The sequence below is a fragment of the Cetorhinus maximus genome, chromosome 20 (genome assembly GCF_964194155.1).
Source record: "Cetorhinus maximus chromosome 20, sCetMax3.hap1.1, whole genome shotgun sequence".
Taxonomy (NCBI): Eukaryota; Metazoa; Chordata; class Chondrichthyes; order Lamniformes; family Cetorhinidae; genus Cetorhinus; species Cetorhinus maximus.
This window is the reverse complement of record NC_135898.1, coordinates 31,523,594-31,551,025: the sequence shown is the minus strand read 5'-3', so window position 1 is coordinate 31,551,025 and position 27,432 is coordinate 31,523,594. Positions and strand designations below refer to the sequence as shown.

The following is a 27,432-nucleotide window of genomic DNA, read 5'->3' as shown; positions in this document are numbered from 1 at the left end:
CATTTCATTTGTCACGCCGTGCTAGATTCTGACTAATTTCAAAGGGACTTACAGATTGTAATAATCTTGAGACTAACTGCAGTATAGTTACAAAAGCAAAATGCTGTGGATGGTGGAAATCTGAAACAAAACAGAAAATGTTGGAAACAGTTTACCCTTTGCACTCTCGAGCCAAGGTGGCACTGACTAATCTCCAGCCTAAAGGCACAATGTGCATATTCAAGGAGGTTTGAAAGCTGGTTGCCAGTGATTCTGTCGTTACCTCATTGACTTCCTCCAATGGTCCAGAGTGCATTCCATCAGAATTCTAACATTCAGGATGAGTTCTGCTAGTCCTTTCGCACCCAATTCCTTTTCAAGCTACCTCCTCTATATCCTCCCTAGTATCTCTACATCCTCCTATCATTTCTAAACATCAATGTAAAGTATTTAATATCTCCACATGCTTTCTTCCTCCAATTAGACTTACTTGTTCACTTTCTTGGGTGTTCCTATCCTCTGGCTTTTATCTTCATTTTTTAATGTTTATAAAAAAATATAATTTCTTTTCATAATTTTTTGCTTTTTTTCATGTTCCCTTTTGCCTTTCAACTCTCCTTTCCACCAGGCTTTTTATATACCAAATGCTCCAGTCAGGTTTGATAGACCAGCTGTTATTCTCTTACCCACCAATTTTGAATGTTTATATCCCTCACTTTTCAAGTTTGTTTAGTTTCAATCTTTCCATTTAAATGCAGAACTCTGCTTTGATTACCCCTTTTTGCTTTAGAGCAATTTATTTCTTTAGCACACACCTAATTGTAGATTTCCCACTACTGATCTATTGACCCCTTTGCTGCTTTTACTGCTTGGCTTATTTGGGTCAGATTCCTTCTTATCAAACTGAACTTGCCTTTTTCTAACAATCCATATTTGTGGCTCTTAATTGTGCTTTTCTATTCCTACATTGAACCTAATCATTTCATTTTCCAGCTGCTCTACTTTTCTCATCAGTTATTTGACCCACTTCATCTCCTAAAACTAAATCAAGCAATGCTTATTTCATTATTAGACTAGAAACACTGATGCAAAAAGCAGCCTGGGGTGTACTCTGAAAAGCATTCTTCATTATTCTACAAGCATTAATTTTATTCCAGTCTTTCCTCCAACATTTAAAGCCACTCAAAACAACTTTACCTGTACATGCATATCTTTGAACTGCATAGATCTCCCATTCTCTGATATCCCCCGTTTTGTGGCCAATAATGCAAACGAGAAATTTCCATTTCCAAGTTCCATCCATGTAAAATCTTAGTGCTATAACGGAAGGATGCCCTGGGGGTTGCATTGTTAAAGAATCCCTTACCACCCACCCAGTTATCATTCCTGAAAATGTTGGAAACAGGGAATATTAAGATCTCAGTCCTGTTCAAAAACAAACCATGTTTCCATTACATCACATTCCTCCATAGTTTCTAACTGTCCAGTATTGCTTTTAATGCTTTGTACATTCAGATACATATCATTCAATCCTGACTGCAATTTTTCTTGCAAAACTGACCCGTTTTCCTTTTTTTCCTCATTTTCTCATCGATTTTTTGATATTTCTTGCTTCCTCTATATTATGGCATCTAATTTAAAAATGTAGACAGCATTAGCATAACCCACTAGCACCATGCTGCCAAGAATCAAACTTTGCAAAATCACTTCACACAATTATTCATTATTAGGGGAAAAAAAACTCTTGTCCAACTTCTCATCAACACTAAATTCTGATTGAGGCTACACTTCCCACTGGTGTGTTACAGCTTTATTCCTGCCTTTAGGATTTTGACACCCAGAGCAAGAAATAAGTTTGAAAGTGCTTTAAAACAAACAAACAATCTGATTGAAGTAATGACTTACTGTGAAGTTGAGGGAGAAGGTGTCTTCCACAGCCTCCTCTGGGTAATCCAACAATTGCTGCATACCCCTGTACAAAAGTACCGATTGATATAAAGCTAACTGATTTTCTGGTATAAAGAATCAGGATATATACACACACACATGTACGTGAACAAAAGAAAACTGCAAAATCCTATAACATCCGATATTTTAGCTGCAAATACATCTTTTTCATATAAAAACTGTGGTGGTGGGGAGGGAAAGAGGTGATGAGAACACATATCTTGGAGGGCTCTTGGCTGCAGGAGATCACAGATGGGAGGAGCCAGGCCATGGAGAGATTTGGAAACAAGGATGAGAATTTTTAAACCAAAGTGTTGCTTGACCTGGAGTCAAACTAAGTTAGTGTGCACAGGGGTGAACCAGGTTTGGTGGGAGTAAAGATATGGGCAGCAGAATTTTGGAGCCTTAGGTTTATGGAAGATAGAATGTGGGAGGCCGGCAGAGATGCAGCAGAATAGTCACTTCCGGTGGCGACAAAGGCATGGAGGTTTCAGCAGCTGATGAGCTGAAGCAAGGGTGGAGTCAGGTGATGTTACACCAAAAAGAATAGGTGGTCTTAGGGATGCCACAGACACATGATTGGAAACTCATTGTGTGGCGAAGTTGCGAACAGTTTGGTTCGGCCTCAGGCAGGGAGAAGAGAATGGAGTCAGTAGCTAGGGAAAGGAGTTTGGAGCCGAGGCTGAAGGCAACAACTCTGATCTTCCCAATATTTAATTGGAGGAAATTTCTGTCATCCAGTACTGGATGTTGGATAAGAAATCTGATAATTTACTGAAAGTGGAGTAATCAAAAGAGGGTGGTGAGATAAAGCTGGGTGTCGTCACAGAGCATGTGAAAACTTAACATAAAAGCAAAAAACTACGGATGCTAGAAATCCAAAACAAAAGTAAAAATACCTGGAAAAACTCAGGAGGTCCGGCAGCATCCGCGGAGAGGAACACAGTTAACATTTCGAGTCTGTGTGACTCTTCAACAGAACTAAGTAAAAATAGAAGAGAGGTGAAAGCTAAGCTGGTTTAAGGGGGGTGGGACAGGTAGAGCTGGATAGAGGGCCAGTGATAGGTGGAGATTGTCCTTTTGTCTGACATCTTTTGGCTAAGTGTTGAAGGTGGCGATATTATCTAAGGAATGTGCTAATTAAGGCTAGAGAGCAAGACAAGCAAGGTACAGATAGCCCTAGTGGGGTTGGGGTGTGGTGAGGAATCGAAAAAGGCTGAAAAGGTAGAGATAAAACAATGGATGGAAATACATTTAAAAATAATGGAAATAGGTGGAAAAAGAAAAATCTATATAAATTATTGGAAAAAAGGTGGGGGGGGGGGGGGGGGGGGGGGTCAGAAAGTGGGTGGGGATGGAGGAGAGAGTTCATGATCTAAAATTGTTGAACTCAAATATTCAGTCCGGAAGGCTGTAAAGTGCCTCGTCGGAAGATGAGGTGCTGTTCCTCCAGTTTGCGTTGAGCTTCACTGGAACAATGCAGCAGGCCAAGGACGGACATGTGGGCATGAGAGCAGGGTGGAGTGTTGAAATGGCAAGCGACAGATCTTCCTTTCATAGCTTCCAACCTGATAGTCTCCCAAGCTCGGACGGCCTGCTTCTACCTCCTACCCAAAATCCACAAACAGGACTGTCCCGGCAGACCGATCGTGTCAGCCTGTTCCTGCCCCACGGAACTCATTTCTTGCTATCTTGATTCCATTCTCTCTCCCCTTGTCCAGTCCCTTCCCACCTAGATCCGTGATTCCTCTGACACCCTACATCATATCAACAATTTCCGGTTCCCTGGCACCAACCGCCTCCTCTTCACCATGGACATCCAATCCCTCTACACCTCCATCCCCCACCGGGATGGTCTGATGGCTCTCTGCTTCTTCCTCGAACAGAGGCCCGAACAATCCCCATCCACCACTACTCTCCTCCGTCTGGCTGAACTTGTTCTCACACTGAACAATTTCTCAAACTCCTCTCACTTCCTCCAAATAAAAGGTGTGGCTATGGGTACCCGCATGGGCCCCAGCTATGCTTGTCTCTTTATGGGTATGTGCAACATTCCTTGTTCCAGTCCTACTCTGGCCCACTCCCACAACTCTTTCTCCGGTACATCGATGATTACTTTGGTGCTGCTTCATGCTCTCGTCTGGACCTGGAAAAATTTATTAATTTTACTTCCAATTTCCACCCCTCCATCATGGTCCATCTCTGACACTACCCTTCCCTTCCTTGACCTCTGTCTCAATTTCTAGTGATAGACTGTCCACCAATATCCATTACAAGCCTACCGACTCCCACAGCTACCTCGACTACAGCTCCCCACACCCCACTTCCTGTAAGGACTCCATCCCATTCTCTCAGTTCCTTCGCCTCCGTCGCATCTGTTCTGATGATGCCACTTTCAAAAACAGTTCCTCTGACATGTCTTCCTTCTTCCTTAACTGAGGTTTTCCACCCACGGTGGTTGACAGGGCCCTCAACCGTGTCCGGCCCATCTTCCGTGCATCCGCCCTCACATTCTCCCTCCCAGAAACATGATAGGGTCCCCCTTGTCCTCACTTATCGCCCCACCAGCCTCCGCATTCAAAGGATCATCCTCCGCCATTTCCACCAACTCCAGCATGATGCCACCACCAAACACATCTTCCCTTCACCCCACCGGCGGCAGTCCGCAGGGATCATTCCCTCCGGGACACCCTGGTCCACTCCTCCATCACCCCCTACACCTCAACCCCCTCCCACGGCACCTTCCCATGCAACCGCAAAAGGTGCAACACCTGCCCCTATACTACCCTCCTCCTCAGCGTCGAAGGGCCCAAACACTCCTTTCAAGTGAAGCAGCATTTCACTTGCACTTCCCTCAATTTAGTCTACCGCATTCGTTGCTCCCAATGCGGTTTCCTCTACATTGGAGAGACCAAACGTAGACTGGGTGACCGCTTTGCAAAACACCTTCGGTCTGTCCGCAAGCATTACCCAGACCTCCCTGGCGCTGGCCATTTCAACACTCCACCCTGCCACTGAATATGGAGTTCAACAATTTTAGATCATGAACTCCCTCCTCCATCCCCACCCCCTTTCCAATTCCGCCCCCCCCCACCCTTCCCAATAATTTATATATTTTTCTTTTCCCACCTATTTCCATTATTTTAAAATGTATTTCCATCCATTGTTTTATCTCCACCTTTCAGCCTTTTTCGATTCCTCACCACACCCCAACCCCACTAGGGTTATCTGTACCTTGCTTGGCTTGCTTTCTACCCTTAATTCCTTAGATAATATCACCACCTTCAACACCTCTTTGTCCTTTTGTCTATGACATCTTTGGCTATCTCCATCTATCACTGGCCATCTATCCAGCTCTACCTGTCCCACCCCACCCTTAAACCAGCTTATATTTCACCTCTCTTCTATTTTTACTTAGTTCTGTTGAAGAGTCATACGGACTCTAAACGTTAACTGTGTTCCTCTCCGCAGACGCTGCCAGGCCTGCTGAGTTTTTCCAGGTATTTTTATTTTTGTGTGAAAACTAATGCTATGTTTTTGGATGATGTTACCGAGGGGCAGCATGTAGATGTGAAATAGGAAGGGGATAAGGAGCAATCCTTGTTGGACACCAGAGGTAGTGGTGCAGAAGCGAGAATTAATTATTAGCTAAGCTATTTTGTTGATATAAATAATCAAATGCTACATTTTATAATTGTCAGAGAGCGGAACATTGATTTCCTTCATCTTAAAATTGAATTCTTCTCCCAAATTAAAAATGATGAACTTGAAAGCAAACAGAAAAGTTTTAGTTATCGTGTTTTGTTGATAATTGGAATGTTTACCATTTCTAAAAAGCTGAGGGAGGCAAGAGAGCAAAGAAAAAATGCATTCAGGAATCAATCACAAAAAAATGTTTGTAGTGATTCTTCCTTAGAAAATTACGAACTAGTAATCCTGCCTTCAAGATATATTATTGTCAGGCCCATGCTCTCCCTCCCTGCGCTGAAAGATACCAGCAGGGTAATTTTAAACTGTTCTCACCAGTTGGGAATTGGGCAGCAGCAATCTGACTGCCTAATTTTTCTTTCTATTTGGCTTCTTTAGTTTTGTCTCCAGCATATAGCACACTCGGTAGTCAACACCCTATGTCAGAATTCTATAGGTTACTGTAGCACTTGGCATTTAGTCCTGGGAATTTTGAATCTGGGTTTATCCATATGTATTTGTTCTAACCCAAGGGTAGATCTTGATTTTCAAATTATCAAACCATACTCCAAAAAAATAGTCATAAGAAATCTTTTAAGATTGTGTCTTGCGTAGTTTCTGTAGAAGAGTTCCACTTGAAACACACAAGTCCTACCAAAGGAAACTTAAAAGACTTTGGGCTGATCTGGAGGAGTGGCCAGGATGGATTGTCTTTTATTCTTTCATGGGATGTGGGTATCACTGGCTAGGCCAGCATTTGTTGCCCATCCCTAATTGCCCTTGAACTAGGCCATTTCAGAGGGTAGTTAAGAGTCAACCACATTGTTGTGGGTCTAGAGTCACATGTAGGACAGGCCAGTTAAGGATGGCAGATTTCCTTCCCTAAAGGTCATTTGTGAACCAGATGGGTTTTTATAACATTTGATGATAGTTTCATGGTCACCATTACGGAGATTAGTTTTCAATTCCAGATTTAATGCATTCAAATTCCACCAGCTGCTGTGGTGAACCCATGTCCTCAAAGCATTAGCCTGGGACTCTAGATTACGAGTCCAGTGACATTACCACTACACCACCATCTTCCCTTATGCAGTAACATCTGGAAGAAGGAACATCTAGTCAAAAGGAGTTGATGGAGGCCAGTTACAATCCATTACTCTTTCAATTATTTTTGCTTTCATTTTTTAAAAAAGATTTACTTCTTGGAATTATTTTTCTGATGCTTTAAAAGGCTCCACTGACATCCCTTGGAACCCCAAGACAGTTACAGCCACCAGGAATGCCCTTGCTTTCTAAACCTGCTCATAGCATGAGGACTGAGCATTTGTATTTGGTATTTTGAGTAAAGTGGATTGATACCCTGAATGCAGTAGAATTTGCTTTGGGGTTTCCTCAAATTGTAGTAAAATAGAGTTGGCCCCCACTGAGAGGGATGAAGTTTAAGACCTAAGGGAAAACGTGATAACAGATTAAACAGCTGGAATAAAAGCAAGCACTAAAGGTGGCACTTATTCTACTTACAGAATACCAATGAGCTACTGAGCCTGGTTCTAAAATTTGGAAAATTTAATACTAGAAACACGCAATCTTCTCAGAACCATTAGGATGGGGAAAGAAGGCAGAAACAGTTGGTATTCTTGTGCTGATCTGGAGGCTTTTATATGATGAGAGCTATCTGACATCATGATGAAAATTTTAGGAGTGCACCTAACCCTGTGATTTTCTCAGAACCAATTACCTTAAGATATATTCTTGCTGTGTGTGAAGCAAGTTTGAATGAATACGAACTTTTAAAAAAAAGTAGTCACATTAACGAACCTGCCAACGATAGGCATCAATTCTTTCAGGTCATCCAAGGTAGGTTTCTGCTTTAGCAGTTTCTTATACAAAGCTAACGGAAAATGCAGGTCAACAATTGTAAAGTTGTAGATGGCAAGACCACAGACGACACCAATCAAATGAAATAAATCAATTTCTTCGAAGGTCTAAACAAGGTAACAAACAGAAACATTCATTGTAATGTTTGTTTTACTTAACAATACCTTCACATAATGCCACTATGCTGAGAGATTCTTAAAATTTTAAGTTCATAAAAAAATTAAATCAAGTGGAATGTAGCAAAACTAACACACGATAGATCACCAAAGAGATAGTATTCAGGAGATAATTGTATTCTTCAATTATTTGTTGGAACCTCACTTTAACATTCCAAGAGTTTAAAAGAATAGCACAGTACTTAAGAGACATCATGGAGCTACTTCATTAAGTAATCAAGGCTGGAAAGCAGCCAAGCCAAAAAAATGTTATGTAAGAAAGCACTTTTACTTATATAACAGGTTTAACAATCTCAAGCTGTTCCAAAGCACTTTACAACTAATGTAGTTCTTTTGAAGTGTAGGTGTAAGGAAACACAGTAGCCAATTTGCACACAGCAAGATTTCACACTCAAATGTGATAATGATCAAGTAATCTAGTTCAATGATATTGATTGAGGGATAAGTGCTGGCAAGGATACTGGGATAACTCCCTTGATCTTCTTTGAAAAGTGCTAAGAGATCTTTTACATTCATCTTAATGGGCAGATGGGCCCTTAGTTTAATACCTCATTCAAAAGATGGCATCTTCGACAGTGCAGCACTCCCTCAATACTACACTGAAGTGTCAGCCGAGAACACATGCTCAAGTCTCTGCAGTGAGGTTTGTACCCATGGTCTCTGATTCAAGATGAAAGTGTTAATACTGAGACACAGCTGACACCCTGTAATTAATGTAACTGGGGAGAACAATGGTATATTATATTTAATATAGATTAGTGTAAAGTATTATAGGAAAAAATGGGGCAAATATCAGTCAGGATGAAGATGAAAGAGATCTAGGGGTCTTTCGTACTCAATACTCACCATGCCCAACTACTTCAGAGCAATTAAAAAGCAAAGAGAATGTTGAACTATATTGCCAAAACAGTAGAATACAAGTCAGAGGAAATCATCCTCAAAATTTCACTGTTCCCGTCAGACTGTACTGTATCCAATTCAGAGGTGAGAGAAATAAAGACTGGAGGAACTTGGGCTTTTTAGCCTTGAAAGGAAGCAATAAGTGATCTTAGAGTTAGACAAGACAGTAAATGGCAAGGAAAATTGAGATAGTAAATTGGTTCATTCTATAAGGTGACAAATTTAGGACTTATGTCAGGAAATTGTTCTATACACAGTGATCAATATACAGAATAGACTAATGATTGGAGTAGTGGTGGCAAAACTCCTGAAATTATGAAAGAAAGTGAGGGAGTGGTGGGGGAGAACTATAGGTCTTCCGTATTTAATGAAACAAAATGGGCTAAAAAAAATCATTTGTAGAACCATGTAGATTTACTTTTAATGAAAACTTCTCTGGGGTGATGGGGTGAAGAGAAATAGATGTACCAATAATGCTTTTATTATTTTCATATTTATAGTCACGAGACTTTCCAATTCTAATCAGGAGACTGGATGCCTATAGCTTTCTATTAAAACGCATGTGTGAAGCTAGATAATCTTAATGTATTCATTAACTGGCATCTGTTAAGTTTTCAGGTTATGTAGTGCCAAAGTCATTGCATTCTCAGTTGATTTAACATAATGGAGTTCACTGGAAATTAGCATAGATGTCTTTGAGATCCTTTACACAAAATGGTTCAGTGCATTGAACCCATTGTTGGAATAAGAGATACAAAAGCATTACGCCATAACTGATTTTAACTTCCATACCTGAAATGAAAACCAGATGAGTCTAGATTCCTCATAGTACCGAAACATGCCATATTTAGGATCTAATAAGTCTCTCATAATCAAGAGGAAAAACTCTTTCCGGACACCTCCAGCATCCACAGCTTCTTCTCCAACGAAAATGACCTAAATGTGAAAAGGGATGCAGAATGTCTGATCTAGAATTTTTGCAAATACTTCAGAAGTTATCACTTGCTACAAAACAATTTGGCAATTTTAGCCGAATGGAAAAATATCACCATTGTATAAAATTACATCTCTCTCCATCAGTGTATTGCTTTTCAATTACTTCTGCACTCAGAACATTTTGGGCACTTACTTACACCTCTTGGGTTGCCACCAAATTTCTCTTCAGGCTTGACAGCAATTCATGTAAATTTATACAAATAAATATTGCCCACATCTTGAGGTGCTGTTCACAATAAATCATAATACACATTTATAATGATGTTATATTATGGAGGGCAAGATACCCAGGCTACTGATCTACAGTGACAATCAAATTCCAATTTTCATACATGGCACTCTGGAAATTTTACCAATGCTTTGAGGATTAAGCTCTATATCTGTCCAATGTTTTATGAAAATCATAAATGAGTACACTTTATACATGTATTTAATTTTTATCCTTTACCATTTTTAAGGCTATGCATACATAACAAGATGGTATGTAAGATGCACCAAGAAAGAAGTAGGTACTTAGATAACAATGCAGGAGAAGGGGTCTAGTTGCACTGGCATTCTAATAGCAAGAGGTGCAATATTGGGTTTTTGAATATGGAGTAGGATGTTTCTGGGGTTTTGGCAGCATTGGGGTGGGATCTTTTTACATGGCATCACTGAGGAGGCAGACCCGAAGTTTTGTGAAACTTAGGTTGTGGACAGTGACCTATGAGCACTTTGGCTTTTTAGTTAATTCCTGAGATCTATGAGGAGTGAGGGATGAGGGAAAGTTAATCCAGCACCAGAAGGTTGTGGTAGTGGCCAGCTGCCTGATTGAACTGCAGCTGTCACGTGGTGGAGGTACTCCAACAATGCCGTTTAAGGAATTTCAGAATTTCAATCCAGCGACAATAGAGTAATGCCAATGTATGTTCATGTCAGAATGGTGTGTGACTTGGAGGTGCATGGTGTTCCCATGCACCTGCTGTCCTTGGATTCAGGATGCTCAGCTGAAGAAACCTAGTACAATTGTAGTCACGGTGTGTCAATGGTAAAGGAAGTGAATATTTAAATTAGTGGATGGGTTGCCAATAAAATGAAGTGTTTAGTTCTGGGTAATGTCAAACTTGTTGATTGTTGAAGTTGCAACCTTCCAGACAAGCAGGAAGCATTCCATCACACTCCAGCATTATGCATTGTAGATGGTGCGGAAGCTCTACAGAGTCAGGTGGTGAGTTGCTCACCATAAAATAACTATACTTCTGACCTTCTAGCGAAGGCATTCAAGAGGCTGGTCCAGTTCAGTTGCAGGTCAAGAGTGATCAGGATGGATGTTGTTGATAGGGAATTTGGTGATTGTAATGCCATTGAATGTCAAGGCAGGGGGCAGAATTATGCTCGTTCTTGTTGGAAGTGGTCACTGCCTGGCAAATTCCGTAAATTCCAAAGAATCCAAAAATGAAACTGCTCAACAGTTGTCCTGCATGTCTACAATGCTTATTACTTCTCATCCCTCCTAAATTCCAAATGATCTGACTGTGGTCCTTTCTGAACTTCCTTACTTTACCCCACTATTGCCAAAGCATTCAGCTTTAAACCTCTTTAAAACCCCCACTTTTCCCAACATTTTACTCCTCATCCTCTTATCAAAACCACAAAAAACTTCCCAAAACCCATCTTTTCCACAGCCCTTCTAATCTTTCTCTCCATGGCTCAGCATCCATTACCTTTTCATAATTGTCCATCCAGTCAATAAAGTGTTCAGTCACTTTCTGTTAAAGACACTATATAAATATAAAGTGTTGTCTGCCTCTCTCATTATTAATATGGCAATCATCTTGTTAAAACCAACTGGTAGTTAAACAGGTGATGGGCAATAATTATCCCAACTGAATAGAATAAAAAGTACAGCTGGAACACTTTGGGTGGAAGCTAATAGCACTGGAGTGGTCTTGGAAATAAACCAGCTTTAACCAAGAGACCTGCCTGGATTAATTCTTCCACCACAAGCTCTTATTGTGAGTAACATGGTAGCAGAGGATGAACTTTAAGCTTTGCTGATTGATTGCTGTATGTGAAACTGTCTCAGTCCTCCGAGGAAAAAGTGTACTGTTGCTGACAATTTAAGTTATGGAATGGCGGAATGACGGTGCAAAATCGCAAGCTTCGACTACCCACCAATTTTTTCTGACTCTGAACCTCATCAGCAATGGAATGCTGAAGTTGAAATGTGGACCCAGGTTACTGCTATACCCCAGAAGAAGCAAGGTATGGCTTTGGCATTATCATTACCAGCCAAAAGAAAGATAAGGAGTAAAGTATTTTCAGAATGGAAAGTGGATGATCTGGATCATGAAAAGGGATTAAACTATCTGATACCCTTTTTGTAGAACTTATCCAAAAATTGAGTGTTATTGTAAGTGTATGAAGCTTGGACGATCTTTGATAGGTTTAGGAAGTCAGATGATCAGTTCATGGAAGAATATATCATGGATTTTGATAAATGGTACAGAGGACTACAGCGATTTGAACTTGAAACTCCAGAATTGGTATTGGCATTTAAATTACTGGACTGTGCTCACATTTCCCAGGTTGATAGTCTTTTAGTACTAACAGGGGTTCAGTTCTGGGAGAAAGAACCTCTATTAGATCAAATGGCTGCTGCCCTAAAAAAATTTCTGGGAAAACAGTCGTTCCCTACCACTTTGTTAGCAAATGCGAACAACTATGCTGTAAAACAAAGGATGGAGGATTTAATGGTGACCGAATTTCGTGGTCGACCAAATATTAGACGAAGATTCCAATACAAACATGGGGTTAATGACAAGAGGTCTGAAAATAGTCGTAACTCTAGCCAATTTGAGAGTCAGGACAAAAAGAGTGTCTGGGATGGTGATCGTAGACGTTTAAAACCAAAAAAATGCAAGGGGAATGGTTAATCGATGTTATTCCCAGTACCGTTACGCAATGAACTGCCCACAGCGAAGGAATCGTGTTTTTGAAGTAACCCACGAGACGGACTCCTCTGAAACTGAAAATGATGACGGTGACTGCCACGATGGAATTGTATTGATCACAGAGTTTGAATCCAATGATGAGTATCTTGATGGTAGATTCCTTCAACTGTGCAGTTCTGGACAGTGGTTGCACTTCTACGGTGTGTGGCATGGACTGGCTTAACTGCTATCTGGAGTCTCTTGATGTGGCAGACCGGCGGAAGGTCAAGGAATATGAAAGCTCTACCTGCTTCAGGTTTGGAGATGACAATATCTTAACGTCCTCCTTTGTAAGATAGCAGGGATCAATCTGTTTATCAGTACTGGTGTGATTTCTAGTGAGATACCGCTATTGTTGAGTCGTTCTGCGAGGAAGGCTCAGATGACGCTAGACATGAAAAATGATAGCGCAGTCGTGTTTGGGAAAAATGTGGATCTCCATTTTACTTGGTCAGGCCATTACTGCTTGCCACTAAGGAAGCCAGAGATTTCTCATCAAAAAGTTCATGAAGTTTGTTACCTGCTGAGAATGAGAATTTGGTGGACAAAAAGATCATTTGGAAATTATATAGACAGTTTGCACATCTGGCGCCACAGAAACTGAAGACTCTGCTTCGAGATGCGGGAGTGGTCGATAAAGGATATGATGATCTTATTGAACAAGTCACTGCTCAGTGTGAAATTTGCCTTCAATATCGCAAGACACCACTGCGACCGCCACTAGCCAGGGAGTTTAATGATGCAGTGGCAATGGACTTGAAAGTTTGGGACAAGGAAAGGGGTGTTTTTTTTACTACACTTCTTAGATATGGCAACCAGATTTAGCCTATCCACTGTGATACATAGTAAAGACAAAAGGACCATTGTCGATAAGGTCATGGAGAAATGGGTTGGAACACCAATGAAGTTCCTCACAGATAATGGTGGGGAATTCGCCAATGAGGAATTTCGAGATATGTGCAAAAATTTAAACATCATAGTTATGCACACGGCAGCTGAGAGCCTGTTTAGGAATGGTCTTTGTGAAAGAAACCATGCGGTAATAGATGACATGTTACATATAATATTAGCTGATCAACCTGGTTGTAAACTGCAAACGACGCTAGCATGGGCGGTCACGTAAAGGACTCTCTGCAAATGGTTGGGGGTTGGGGGGGGGGGGGGGGGGGCGGTACAGTCCGTATCATTTGGTGTATGGAAGAAATCCGAAGTTATCTTCGGTGTTGACAGATGCTCTCCCTGCTCTAGAAGAGACTAGCATTAGCTCTACTTTTTCTGCTCATCTGAACGCTTTTCATGTGGGCAGAAAAGCTTTCATTAAAGCTGAGGTTTCGGAGAAAATTTGGCAGGCCTTATGCGGTGCGCATGAGACCATCAGGAATACAGTTTGGACAAGGAGACATGGTGTATTATAAAAGGGAAGGCCAGAAAGAGGAAAGGACCTGGTAAAGTTATAGGGGGTGATGGGAAAGTAGTAATTGTGCAACACGGTAATCAAACTGTTAGGGTACATTCTTCACAGTTAATTGGTACTGACTATATCTTTTAGAGGTTCTGAACAGGACGTAGAACGTGAGGAGGCACCATGCACTTCACATACATATACATTGGGTAGTTATGAGGAGCAGACAACAGCAGGTACAGGGTTGACTGACTACGAACAAAGTAATACTGAGGTACAGGACCAAGCTATTTGTCCAAAAGAGCAATTATCCAAAGTAGGAACGAAGTTAACATACATGCCAGAAGGGACCAGTGTGTGGAGGGATGCCACCATCATAGAGAGAGCAGGAAAGGCCACCAGATACAAACATTGGCTAAATGTGCAGGATGAAGGACAGGAGACAAGACCTATCGATTGGCAAACCGAGGTAAAGATGTGGAAACTCAAAAAGCGCAGTATGAGTTCCGACAGTGGACCAGAAAGTGGTCGTGGCCCTAGAAAATGATCACGGGCTTGCGAACTGAGTTCTGTTCGCATGGGAGGATGATCATATAGTAGCAGCCCAGAAAGGGAGAGGAATGGGAGTAGAGGCCGTGGCTTAACAAGGAAGGCTAGAGAGCAAGCTAGCAATCTCAATAGTAGAAGTCCTTATGACAGAGATTCTAGTAGATGCTAATAAATTGGAAAGTAAGCTGATAAAGGAAGGCAAACGGAAAGAGTTAGAAAGTTGGAAGGAATTTGGGGTATATTCTGAGATACCTGACAGAAGACAACCAGTTTTATCTCAGATGGATCTGAACAGAAAAAGTACTCCCAGATGGCACGTACCAAAGCAAGATTAGTAGCCCGCGGCTTTGAAGACACTAGGAGATCAGGATGTCAGAATGAACTCGCCTACTGCGAGGAAAGTGAGTTTGACAGTTTTTAGCTATTTTGGCATCCTATTCCTGGGAGTGCAAATCGATTGATATAAAGCCTGCATTTTTACAGGGGGAGAAGTTTCAAAGGAAGTTTTTTTGAAGCCGCGGATGTAGAAGGAAAGCTATGGAAATTGAATAAGTGTGTTTATGGATTGAATGATGCATCGAGTATGGTATTTTTCTGTGAGGTCTGCCTTGTTGAAAATAGGTTGCATTCAGTTAAAGGCAGGCCCCACGTTGTTCTATTGGTACCACAAGGAGAAACTAGCTGGGATCTTTATCATGCATGTTGATGATTTCCTGTGGGGAGTATCTGTAGAATTTGAACAATGGGTAATCGAGAAGATAAAGAAGGAATTCCAGGTTGGAAGTGAGGCTTCTAGGGCCTTTAAATACATAGGTTTAGACATTAAGCAGAGCAATTTAGGAGTGACATTGAATCAACAATCTTATCTAGAAAATGTTTAATTATATCCCAATAACTCGTGGTAGATCCTCACAGAAGACTCTGCTACCAAGGAAGAAATGGAACAGTTGAGAAGTTTGTTTGGGCAGTTGAACTGATTGTGCACTCAGACTAGGCCTGACGTTAGTTATAATGAGTACCATGATGAAACATGCGACGAGTTCTGAGAGCAAATAAAACACTTAAAATTAAATTCTAAGAGACGTGTGCTCAAGTTTCCAGCCTTGGGTGATCCAGAAGGTATGAGGTTGGTCATTTTTAGTGATGCTTCATATGCCAATCTTCCAGGTGGGTACTCTGGCACAGCAGGGTTCATCATATTCTTGGTGGGAAAGAATGATAAGTGTTGCCCATTGGCTTGGGAAGCCAAGAAAATAAAAACAGTAGTGAAAATCACCTTAGTTGTTGAAATGTTAGCCTTAGTAGAAGCATTGGATATTGGGGTTTACTTGTCCAATATACTGACAGAAATATTATATAAGGGGCAATGTGGGAAAAGTTTGCCCATAGAATGTTATGTTGATAACCGGTCTCTTTGGGACAATGTTCATTCCACAAAGTGTCACGGAAAAAAGACTACGAATAGACCTAGCCAGCATAAAGGAGATGTTAGAAAGAAAAGAGATCTCGAAGATAAAATGGGTTGATGCAAGTCACCAACTATTGGACTGTTTTACAAAAAAGTGCCTGCCCTAAAAAATTAAATGTGGTGTGTGTGTGTATGGTAAAATAAATTCGAGAATTATAGACGTGGAAATAAGTGACATTATTTCCTGTTTAAAAAAAAAGTGTTCAAGTTTTTTTAGTTTTAATATAAAAAAAGAGGGTAATCTGTTAATATGGCAATCACCTTGTTAAAACCAATTGGTAGTTAAACAGGTGATGGGTATTAATTATCCCTACTGAATAGAATAAAAAAGGTACAGCTGGAACACTTTGGGTGGAAGCTACTAGGAAGTTAGTAGCACTGAGGAGTTGTCTTGGAAATAAACCTGCTTTAACCAAGAGACCTGCCTGGATTAATTATTCCACCACAACCTCTTATTATGAATAATACGCACAACAAAAGGGAATGCTTAAATTTTATAACTTAACTACTAAGTGTGAGAGTAATCAGAGTTTCTTCTGTCTGATGCACTCATTCAGTTCACTGGGAAAAACGGAAATCAAATTCGGACGTAGACGTTTTTTTTCTGGTTGCCCGTTTCTTGCTATCTGTCTCAGTTTGACATGATTTCAGAAGTAAAAATGAAAGCGTTTATTTAGAAGTTCAGTTGAAAACTTACTCAAATCCATCATCCGGTTTGCAGTAGAACAAGTTGAAACACTGTTATAGACAGGAGCAATTTGGCTTTTATCGTTCAAAAGAAAAGCAAATCTACAACATTTATACAGTGACTAGTCTGTCATGCTTGAATCTGGATTTTCCCCCATACTTACACAGCACCTGTTTTTTCAAACCAAAACTCAAAACTGAATGTCTTCTGTAGTTTTCCACCTAGCTTTTCTTATGTTGAATCATAGCCAAGCTAATCCCATCATTAATCTAAGCAAAACATTTGAATAGTTAGTCTGAAGTGCTAGATATTTTCTGGAAAACTGTAAACCTATGCTCAGAGTCTAGCAGGATCTACCTTGAAGGCTCTGGTCAAAAATATCAATCTAAGCTTTTGAGAGAGGTTAAAAGCCATTGGTAAAAGCAAAAGGTAATTCAATGGGTACACTATTGTGATTTGTGTCTTCATTTTGTTTAAAATTTTATTTTGGACATTTCAGGTAATGGGAAATTGGAACAATTTTTTCTTCAGTGGAACTAAATTGGGAGACTAAACTGCTGGAAATATGCAACATCTGAGGAGAGAGAAACAGACCTAATTTTACAGGACCCTGCCAGTGTGTTTGCAGGCAGGGGCTTACTGTAATATTCTGCAGGTGGCCTTCTCACTGTTTTCCACCCATCTCCAACCTGTTTGCAATTTTGAGGCCAACAGGTGGCGGTCAGGGACTTGATTAGGGAGCGGGGAATGAGCCTGAAAGGTTACCCTACTTGGACCTCTGGTGGCCGGGGGGCACTTCATCACTGGACTCCTTCCCTGATTGGCCATCACTCCCCAGAGGTCTGCCGGGAGCAGCAGCCATTGCTGCAATGGCAGAGTTGCAGTCAGAATGGCTGGCAGTTCTGAAATGGGGCTATAGCATAAATTGGTAGAATCAGCTAACAGGGAGTTAGCATTTTAAAAAGGTTGCAAAAGGGATTGTCATAAAATGATTTACTGTGTGAGATTAAAGTGACACATATATTGTGATAGACAACCATGAAGTAAGGTGACAAAACAGAGAAAATGTACATCAAGTTTTTGTATCTTTATGTCTAGTAGATATAGGACTGTCATAGAAGTATAAGGATTAGAATTTGGAGATGCCAAGGGATTTAATGGGGCTGACTGAGTGCATATAGTAGTTGACTTTGTTGCATATGTGGGGGGACAGCGGAAAGCAATTGGTATGACAAAAGTCAATGGTGGCTGACAGGGCAGAAAATGGTGGACACAGTGATGTGGTTTCTGGCTACTCAGGAAACTATAGGAGAGACAGAAAATTAGGATCTACAGTGAATAGGAGAATGGGTGGCTAAGGGGGTGAGGCTCAGAGTGTAGCTGCCTACCTCTGGGAGGATAGCAAGCAAGAAAGTAATTGGGGATGGGTAGAACTGATGGATGGAGAAGTATAGCACATAGGGAGGGACAAGGATGAGGGTACACCATTTGAATGAATAGGTCAATGAACAGAGGAAGCATTGAGAGTAAGGTACTGGTAAGAGTAGGAGGGGCTAACAGGGAAACAAATAGGAGAGAAAGTAGCCAAGGACTGCAGGGACATAACATTCTCTATGGCCCATCACTGAAAGATGAGATCCACAGCCTTCAACAGCTCACCTCACAGTACATATCACTAAAATGAAAGGAAAAAAAAGAGCACATAGAAACAAAATAGTAACAGGAAAGGAGAGAGAAAGCATGGAAGTTGTCATGGTAATGATTGAAATACAAATCATTTCATATAGAAGATTTGTTTGTCCATTTGCTGCGAATGAATAAATACTAATTAGTTGTTAAATGGAAAAAAGCCATGTAAAGTTATTTTTGTAACATAACCCATTAAGAAAGCAAACCTTTTCTTCCAATTTTTAAAGCTCAAAAGGCCACCTCTTGGTAACCTTACCTTGGGTGAATAATGGCTTGGTTTTTGCAACAAAATTAATGCTGAGGCTGCCAGTGCTCACTGTTTTAAGTAGTGAATTGGACAGCAACTTCTGGTGTTCACATACACGATAAAACATAGAAACCTGGATACTGTCCAATTTGACCTGTGCCCCCACAAAGATTCATAACAGTACTTCATTGATAGAATGTGGCAGTAAAATATATAAAGGGCACAAAAGTTAGGGCTGGTGTCGCTTATGTCGTTCAGATGGAAGTGATTTTTTCAACAGTGCAATAAGCCTCAATTACTGTCAAACAATTTCTCAGGCTCTGAACATTTAATTTCACAAGTATTGAACTGCATTCCTACAGAATTTAATTATAGTTGAAGATTTTTTAAAAAATTATTTTTTTAAGCATTTTTCCTTGCCCCATTTATCTCTCACTCTCAACCGCATCTTTCTTTCACACTCTTTCACTTCATGACTAAACAATTTGACAGTTCCTGGCTTAAGACTCTGCATGTCTGAGAATTCTTTCATCTAACTGGTTAAAGGGACACTATTGCTTCCAGTTTACATGTCATTGATGCCCTGAAGTGGGTACTGCATTGAAAAGGATCTCTCATAACGAAGTTGTCAGTCAGAAAGCCATGAAAAGACTGGACAGCGGTCAGAGTAATGAACAGTGAGCCCTTTTCCTGCTGATCACAAAATCTGGACAAACCTTTCCTGAAGTAATTTTTGCAAGTACTTATGATCACAATAGTAAGACTGACCATTACCAAATACTGTTGATTGATGCCTCACTCTCCTTCTCTTTCTCTAAATTACTGTCATTGCAAGAACATGATTGTAATGTGTAAAGCCTCATGAGGGTGAAGATAATGAAGTTGGTTCTGCAGAACTGCAATGCCTCAGTGTCACCACAGAACTTGAAACAGGCAAAATTTCAGATAATAATTTGGGTATTCTTTAAGTTTGAGAAGGAACCACAAGTTGAATCACATTCCACGGGTAAGGAAGCAGGCAAGAGGTGGTGACTATTGGTGGGTCAAGGTTTAGCAATTTGCTTTGTGATTCAACATTGAGACAAATGAAAGGAGGTATAGAAGTAGGATCATAGAATGGTTTCACCTTAGAGGAGGCCATTCAGCCTGTCATGTCTGCTCTCTAAGAGCAGTTCAGCTAGTCCAATTCCCTTCTCTTTTTTTTTTGCAGATTATTATCCAATTCCTTTTTGAAAGCCATGATTATTTCTGCCTCCGTTACACTACATTCCAGATCCTAACCTCATACTGTGTGGAAATGTTTTTGCTTATGTCACTCAGGTTCTTTTGCCAATCACCTTAAATGCATTTCCTCCGCTTATCAACTCTTCCATCAATGAGAACATTTTCACCCTACCTACTTTGTACCAACCCCCCATAATTTTGAACAAATGACTGGGTAGAAATTCATACACTCCTTGCTGATGATACTACCCAACTGGACACAGCCATCTGCTTAGCAGTCACCCATTGAGCAGCCTGTGCCAGCTCTTTGAAAGGGTTATCCAATTAGACCCAATGCCCTGTTCTATCACATAGCTCTACAAATATTCCCTTTCCAAAGACATTGTATCTGTTTCTGCTACCTTTATAGGTAATGCCTTTTGATCAAAACATCATCGGCCGCCTTCCATCTTGTCAGACAATGGCTTGCGCCGTGGTGGTCAATTGTGTTTTAAGCTACACCTGGTGTGGCTCAGGAGGCCCACTCCAGCACAGCAGTCTCTGCTGCATATGAAGACAGCAGTATGGCTCTAAAATTAAGCTAAATGCCAAATTTTGTTTTATTCATTGTTGGGATGTGGGTGTCACTGTCTAGGTCAGTATTTATTGCCCATCCTTATGTGCCCTCAAGATCCTGACTTATGTTTGAATATGGTCCTTCCCTAGAGAGTGTAGGTTTAATGATCTGGGCTATACTGTCTGACAGGAAGAGGGGACTTTTCACTGACTTTTTATTGATGGGTCAACAAAGAATGATACTGATGTTTCCATTGGAGCCCAGCAAGGAAAATTTGGATTTGGAATATTTGGGAACATTAAAAAAAGGTTCAAATACAGGAACTTAATAAATTTAAAAATAAAAGCAAAATACTGCAGATGCTGGAAATCTGAAACAAAAATAAAATAGCTGGAAAAACTCAGCAGGTCTGACAGCATCTGCAGAGAGGAATACAGTTAATGTTTCGAGTCTGTATGAATTTTCATCAGAACTGAGGAAAAATAGAAATGAGGTGAAATATAAGCTGGTTGAGGGGGGTGGGACAGGTAGAGCTTGATAGAGGGCCAGTGATAGGTGGAGGCAAAGAAGAGGTTGCCAAAGATGTCATAGACAAAAAGGGCAAAGTGGTGTTGGCGGTGGTGATACTGGCTAAGAAATGTGCTAACGGGGACATTAAGGGTAACATCTGTCACTTGCTTGTCCTGCTTTCTATGGACTCGAAACGTTAAATTTAAAAATAGATTGTTTACAGACAAAACTACCTTCAATGGTTTCTTGAAGTCGACATTCTTGCTTTTCCTCAGTACTTCCACAGTGTCTTCAACAATGTGGCCCCTTCGTACAATCAGCACAAGGCAAGGGTTAACTGTATCAACCACAGGCAAGAAAAAGGACGAAATGTTTTGTCTGTGTGCTTGGTCAACTGCCAACTGAAAATCAGGAAAAGTTAGTGGTCAGTATTAGTTTAATTTTCATACTGTTTTTCAAATAAAAAAAAACTTAGCATAAGCTGAAGGTGGAATATTTACCAGAAAAGCAAAGAATAAACCCATGAAAAACATAATACATTTTTTTGAAATATAAATTAATTTTACAAAGCACTAGAAAGTTAAATGCTTCTTTTGCAGTAGTAAACAAGAGCCAATTTCACAATACGGTTCCTTTTTGCCACTGTTAACACTAAACGTTGCATTTTTAGCATCCAATTAAACAAGTGAATGCGAAAAACTTCCAAAATAAACTTTAAGAATTTTTGTACAGCTTACTCGCCTTTAGATATGGTCCTGAGTAAAATTCACCTTGCATACAAATAGGATATTCTTGTCGTTCCAAAGATAAACTTACCTGGCTACTTTACCTTTAAGAAATTCCACTTCTGGGTAGCCAGATTACCCGTCTCATACTACATATAAGCAACCACTTATAAGCAAGCACTGTGGGTGTTCCTACAACACATGGGCTGCAACAGCTCAAGAAGACAGCACATCACCACTTTCTCAAGGGCAATCAGGAATGGGCATTAAATGCTGGCTGAGTCAGCGATGCCCACATCCTGTGAATGAATAAAAAACACTTTGTTTCCATTGGACACAATGTGGTTGACGCTTAATTACCTTCTAAAATGGCTTAGCAAGCCACTCAGTTGTATTCAAGGCAGCAACTCACCAACACCTTCTCAAGGCAAGTAAGGATGGGCAATAAATGCCAGCGACACCCACATCTACTGAATGAATTAAATAAAAAAACTAAATAGTATTTCAAATCTCATTTTTTAAAACTTGTTCATGAGCTGTGAATGTCACTGGCAAGGCGAGCATTTACTGCCCATTTCTATTTGTCCCTCAGGTGTTGGTGGCAAGCTTATTATTTGTTAAGAGTCATTGTGGCACAGATGGAGGCTGTTTCTGAACCGTTACAGTTTGTATAGTGAAGGAACACCCACAGTCAGGAAGGAGTTCCAAGATTTTGACCCAAGAACAGTTCCAACAATACTCAAGAAGCTAAACACCATTCAGGACAAATCAGCCCTCTTGATTGGCACCCCATCCACAAACATTCAATACCTCCACCACCAACGCACATTGGCAGCAGTGTGTACCATCTACAAGATGCATTGCAGGAACTCACCAAGGCTCCTCAGACAGCAACTTCCAAACCCACAACCATCTAGCACAGCAAGGGCAGCAGTTGCATGGAAACACCACCTGGAAATTCCCCTCCAAGCCACTCATCATCCTGACTTGGAACTGTATCACTGGGTCAAAATCCTGGAACTCCCTCCCTATCAGCACTGTGGGTGTACCTACACCACATGGACTGAAGCAGTTCAAGAGGGCAGCTCACCACCACCTTCTCAAGGGCAATTAGAAATGGGCAATAAATGCTAGCCTCACCAGTGTTGCCCACATCCCACGAATGAATTAAAAAAAAGGATGGCAAGTAACTTGGAGGGGAACTTGCAGATGGTCGTGTCCCCATGTCTGCTGCCCTTGCCATTCTGGGTAGAGGTCATGGGTTTGGAAGGTGCTGTCAAATGATCCTTGGTAAGTTGCTGCAGTGCATCTTGTAGATGGTACACACTACTGCCACTATGTGTTGGTGGTGCAAGGAGTGAATTTTAAGGTGGTGGATGGGGTGCCAATGAAGCAGGCTGCTCTGTCCTGGATGGTGTTGAACTTTTCAACTGCTGTTGTAAGGCAAGTGATGAGTATTCCATCACACTCTTCACTTGTGCCTTATATATAGTGGACAAACTTTAGGGAGTCAGGCAATGACTTATTCATCACAGAATTCATAGCCTCTGACCTGCTCTTGTAGTCAGTGTTTATATGGCTAGTCCAGTTCAGCTTTTGGTCAATGATAACCCCCAGGATGTTGATGTTGGGGAATTCAGCGATAGTAATGTTGTTGAACATTAAGTTGAACCTGGAACTGCTCCTGGCAGTTTTCATCCCATCTGGGAGCAATGCAAGAACAGATACACTAAACAACTCTACAAGTTCATTAATATCTGCTTAAAGTCTTGTGTCTAAACAGACATATCTAAACTAACAATTCTCAATCCTTGCTGCATAAAAGGTGGCAGGGCCCATACACATCCAATATCTGAAACTTCCTTTCAATGAATGTATGAAGTATAAGTAAAACTTCAGCCTCAAGTGAAACTAAAATCTTAGGTAAGATAGGTGGAACTAAAGTTATCCACATGACAAAACATTACTAACCTCAGGGCCGAGATAAATTAAAATAACTATATTGTGCAAAAGAAAATGAAGATCACAGAAAATTCACTAGTTTAAAAAAATGCTTCAACATTAGCCTCCACTACAATATGCTTGTATACAACAAAAATTAATAAAGTCAATGTATGTGCAGAATACCACAGCTTCCCAAGGCAAATGCTTTCATTTCATAATCATGAATAACTAGCTTGACAATATTTTCAATTCTACATACAAAAGTTATTGAGGCAACTAGATCTGTTGCTCTAATAAAGGGTTAATTCTCTGACTGGACTGAACACCGAATACCTAGATTGTACTTATTTGTGACTGATATTGACAATACTTGTGTGGAGTTTAAAGGTCTTCTAGGCACGTAACCAACAAAGAATTTGACTGAAACAAAGCACATTTAGGGCTTTAGTTTTGTCAATGTCACTATGATCGATTCACTGTCAGACCTTGGATTAGGCAAGTATTTCTTTAACCATTTAGTAAGGGCCTCCTGCACTAAGACTAGGAGTTCATTGTTCTTTGAGCCAGAATTACTTTCCAATGCATTAAGTCCTCTCATGAAGTCTAAAGCAAGATTCGCATATTGAATAAAAGCAAAATACTGTGGATGCTGGAAATTTGAAAAAAAACAGGAAATGCTGGGAAAACTCAGTAGGTCTGTGGAGAGAGAAACAGAGTTAACATTTTGAGTCTGATATGACTCTTCCTCAGTCAAACATTTTAAAACCAGAAACTGACACTGATTGGTACATGGTATAAGATGCTTCATTAAAAAAGCCTTTTTCTTAAGATGGCACCAGTGAAACAGTAACCTGGTATTTTAAATTTGCAACATACTTGTCTTATTACATATAATCAATATTTACATAAAAGTTTCCTTAAGTTTTGTTGTCATTTTACTTAAAACAAGTTATTGCTGGCACAAAACACTAGCAAAAACTGAATACACAATATCAATTAGGAATTCCGTCAATTCTGAAGGTGGTCAGGAATAGGAAAAGTTAATTACTTCTTTCCACAGATGCTGCCTGACCTGCTGAGTATTTCTAGCATTTTCTATTTTTGTTTCAGGTTTCCTGTAGTATTTTGTTTTTAAATAAATAAAAAAGGTATCAAAAAAGGCATTTTTAATTTCTGAACTATTACAAAATAGTTACCCAGATTTTGATGGGCTGTGCTAAATCAACAGAAAATTTTCTCACCTGCATTTGTAAAATAGCATCTGTCTGTAATAGTGTTGTTTTTGCTTGGGCATCAAATACAAATGGATAAGTACAAATTGTAATTGGCATATCTGGCATCTAAAAATAATTTAAAAAAATGAAACTTGCATCACATGGAGTGAAGACATTTCCATTCTTAAATGTTAATTGAGCACAAATTGGAATGGAGTCTGAAAGGTAGACTTGAGATCAACACCTGCAAATAAATGCACAATACAAAACATGGACAACAGGCAGAAAGTGCCAAGCTTGTATTATCTGCTCCAATGTCCAAGTATTTTGATAAAACGGCAGAAAATTCAGTAAAGAGGAGAAAAAAGATTTAGTGTTTGCCCGTATAGATTTACAACATACGAATTAGGAGCAGGCCATTCAGCCCCTCGAGCCTGCTCCGCCATTCAATAAGATCATGGCTGATCTGAATGTAACCTCAACCCCACATTCCTGCCTATCCCTGATAACTCAAATAATAAGAACTTGCATTCATACCACCTTTCAGGATCTCAGAATGTTCCGAAGTGTTTTACAGCCAACGATGGTTTTTTTTTGAAGAGTAGTCATTGTTGTAACGTAGGGAAAATAACAGCCAATTCGCATACATTTCACAATCAGGAATGTTATAATGACTGATGATCTGATCTACGTTTGCTGAAGGGTCAAAATTTACCAGGAAGAATTCCCCTGTTCTCCCTTAGAATAGTGCCATGAGATCTAATGTTCACCTGACAGAACAGACATCTCATCCAAAAGCACCTCCAACATTTCAGTACTCCCTCAGTACGGCAGGTGTAGTGGTACTGTTACTGGACTAGTAATCCAAGGGCCCAGGCTAATTTTTGGGGACATGGGTTCAAATCCCACCATGGCAGCTGGTAGATTTAAATTCAATTAATAAAATCTGGAATTGAAAGTTAGTCTCAGTAATAGTGATCATGAAACCATCATCAATTGCCATGAAAACCCATCTGATTTCCTGCCCCAAGTCTCTAGTGTGTGTCCTGAACCTACAATCATCTGACTGAAGTGGCAAGAGGACTACCATTGAACAGTGACAGAATAATAAATTAGAAGGGCATCTCATCACAAATGCCAAATCAAAGAAAAATCTGGATCACTTGAGACAAGTAACAGACTGCCCATAGGTGCTGGAAATCTTCTGCATAAAAGGACATAGTGAAATTTCTAACTCAAGCCTCAGGGTGTAGACAGAAGGGCAGTCTGATGTTTTGGAAATCCTTTTTCCAGGCTTTTCTAATATCTGTTAAATTAGCTTATTGGCAAGTTTAGTAATTTTTCTTTCCCCCCAGAGTTGTATACTTTTGAATTTTTTTAAAAAATTCATTCATGGGATATGAGTGTTGGTGCCAAGGCCAGCATTCATTGCCATCCTAATTGCCCTTGAGATAGTGATGAACCAGCTTCTTGAACTGCTGCAGTCCACGTGGTGTAGGTATACCAACAATAAGGGAGGGAGGGAATCTTGCAAGTGGCGGTGTTGCCATGCCCTTGTCCTTACAGGTGATAGAGGTCACTGGCTTGTTACACTAAACTGCATAAACTCAACTGGACTAAAAAGATAATAGTTGAAGATATTGTGAAGCATGCTGATTAATTGGCTTTGCATTATTGGCTTGTGAATGGCAGACTTGAAGAAAAACCTTGAGCAATTTGAACACTGTGCTTTGCGGGCTATTTAGTCCCATGCCAATTTTGCATGTTTGTTTGAGCCAAACAATTATCCATTTGACTAAATGCAACCACATCTCTGTTGAATTACCCTTGTGTTATGCTGTAAGGATGTGACGGCCTGGTGTTGTGACCGTTACTTCAAGTGGATGTGGGCTTTAAATGCAAGACTATTATAAAGTACAGCTCTTTTGTAATTTTTTTTCGCCATACATAGATATATACTTATTGATAGTTTGGATCAGTGGTAGTACTCTTGCTCTAATCATAAAATCATAGATTCTAGCCCCACTGTACTTGAGTACATAAATAAGCTGAGTGCTGAATTGTTGCAAGTGCAGTCTTTCAATGAAGCATTAAGTAGAGGCCCTGACTGTCTGTTCATAAAAAAAGGACATAAACAAATCCCATATCACTATTCAGAGAGGAATTGGGAAGTTCTTCCATAAGAATTAGGTACAGAAGTAGACAATTCAGCCCCTCAAGTCTGCTCTGCCATTCGATAAGATCATGGCTGATCTGATTGTGGCCTCACCTCCTGTGTGCCCCCCATTACCCTAGACTCCCTTGATCAAAAACCTAACTCAGTTTTGTAGACATTCAATGACACAGCCTCCACTGCTCTCTGGGAAAGAGAATTCCACAGACTAATGACCCTCAGGAAAAAAAGATTCTCCTCATCTGAGTCTTAAATTGAAGACCCCTAATTTTTAAACAGTGTCCCCTAATTCTAGACTTCCCCACAAGGGACAACATCCTCTCAGTATTCCAGTGTCCTGGCCAACTGGTATCCCTCAATCAACACCACCAAAAACAATTATGTGGTGATCTACTTCACTGCTGTTTAGAGGACTTTGCCAACAGTGAGTACGTTTTAAAAGTAATTCTTTCTCTCTTAAGTAGTTTGGGACATCTGAGGATGCAAATTACATTATGCAAATACAAGT

General features: G+C 40.3%; 1 protein-coding gene across 2 annotated transcripts in view; it reads right to left on the bottom strand.

Moving 5' to 3' along the window:
* Positions 1–27,432, bottom strand: part of herc4 (HECT and RLD domain containing E3 ubiquitin protein ligase 4) — a 140,456-nt gene that overhangs the window by 16,922 nt on the left and 96,102 nt on the right. For both annotated transcript variants that reach the window (XM_078565854.1, XM_078565853.1), the window contains exons 16-20: positions 24,779–24,877; positions 21,102–21,269; positions 9,360–9,503; positions 7,432–7,598; positions 1,885–1,951 (exon numbers count right to left, since the gene is read on the bottom strand). In XM_078565854.1, coding sequence (XP_078421980.1) covers positions 1,885–1,951; positions 7,432–7,598; positions 9,360–9,503; positions 21,102–21,269; positions 24,779–24,877 — 645 coding nt within the window. The remainder of the gene's footprint in view (positions 1–1,884; positions 1,952–7,431; positions 7,599–9,359; positions 9,504–21,101; positions 21,270–24,778; positions 24,878–27,432) is intronic.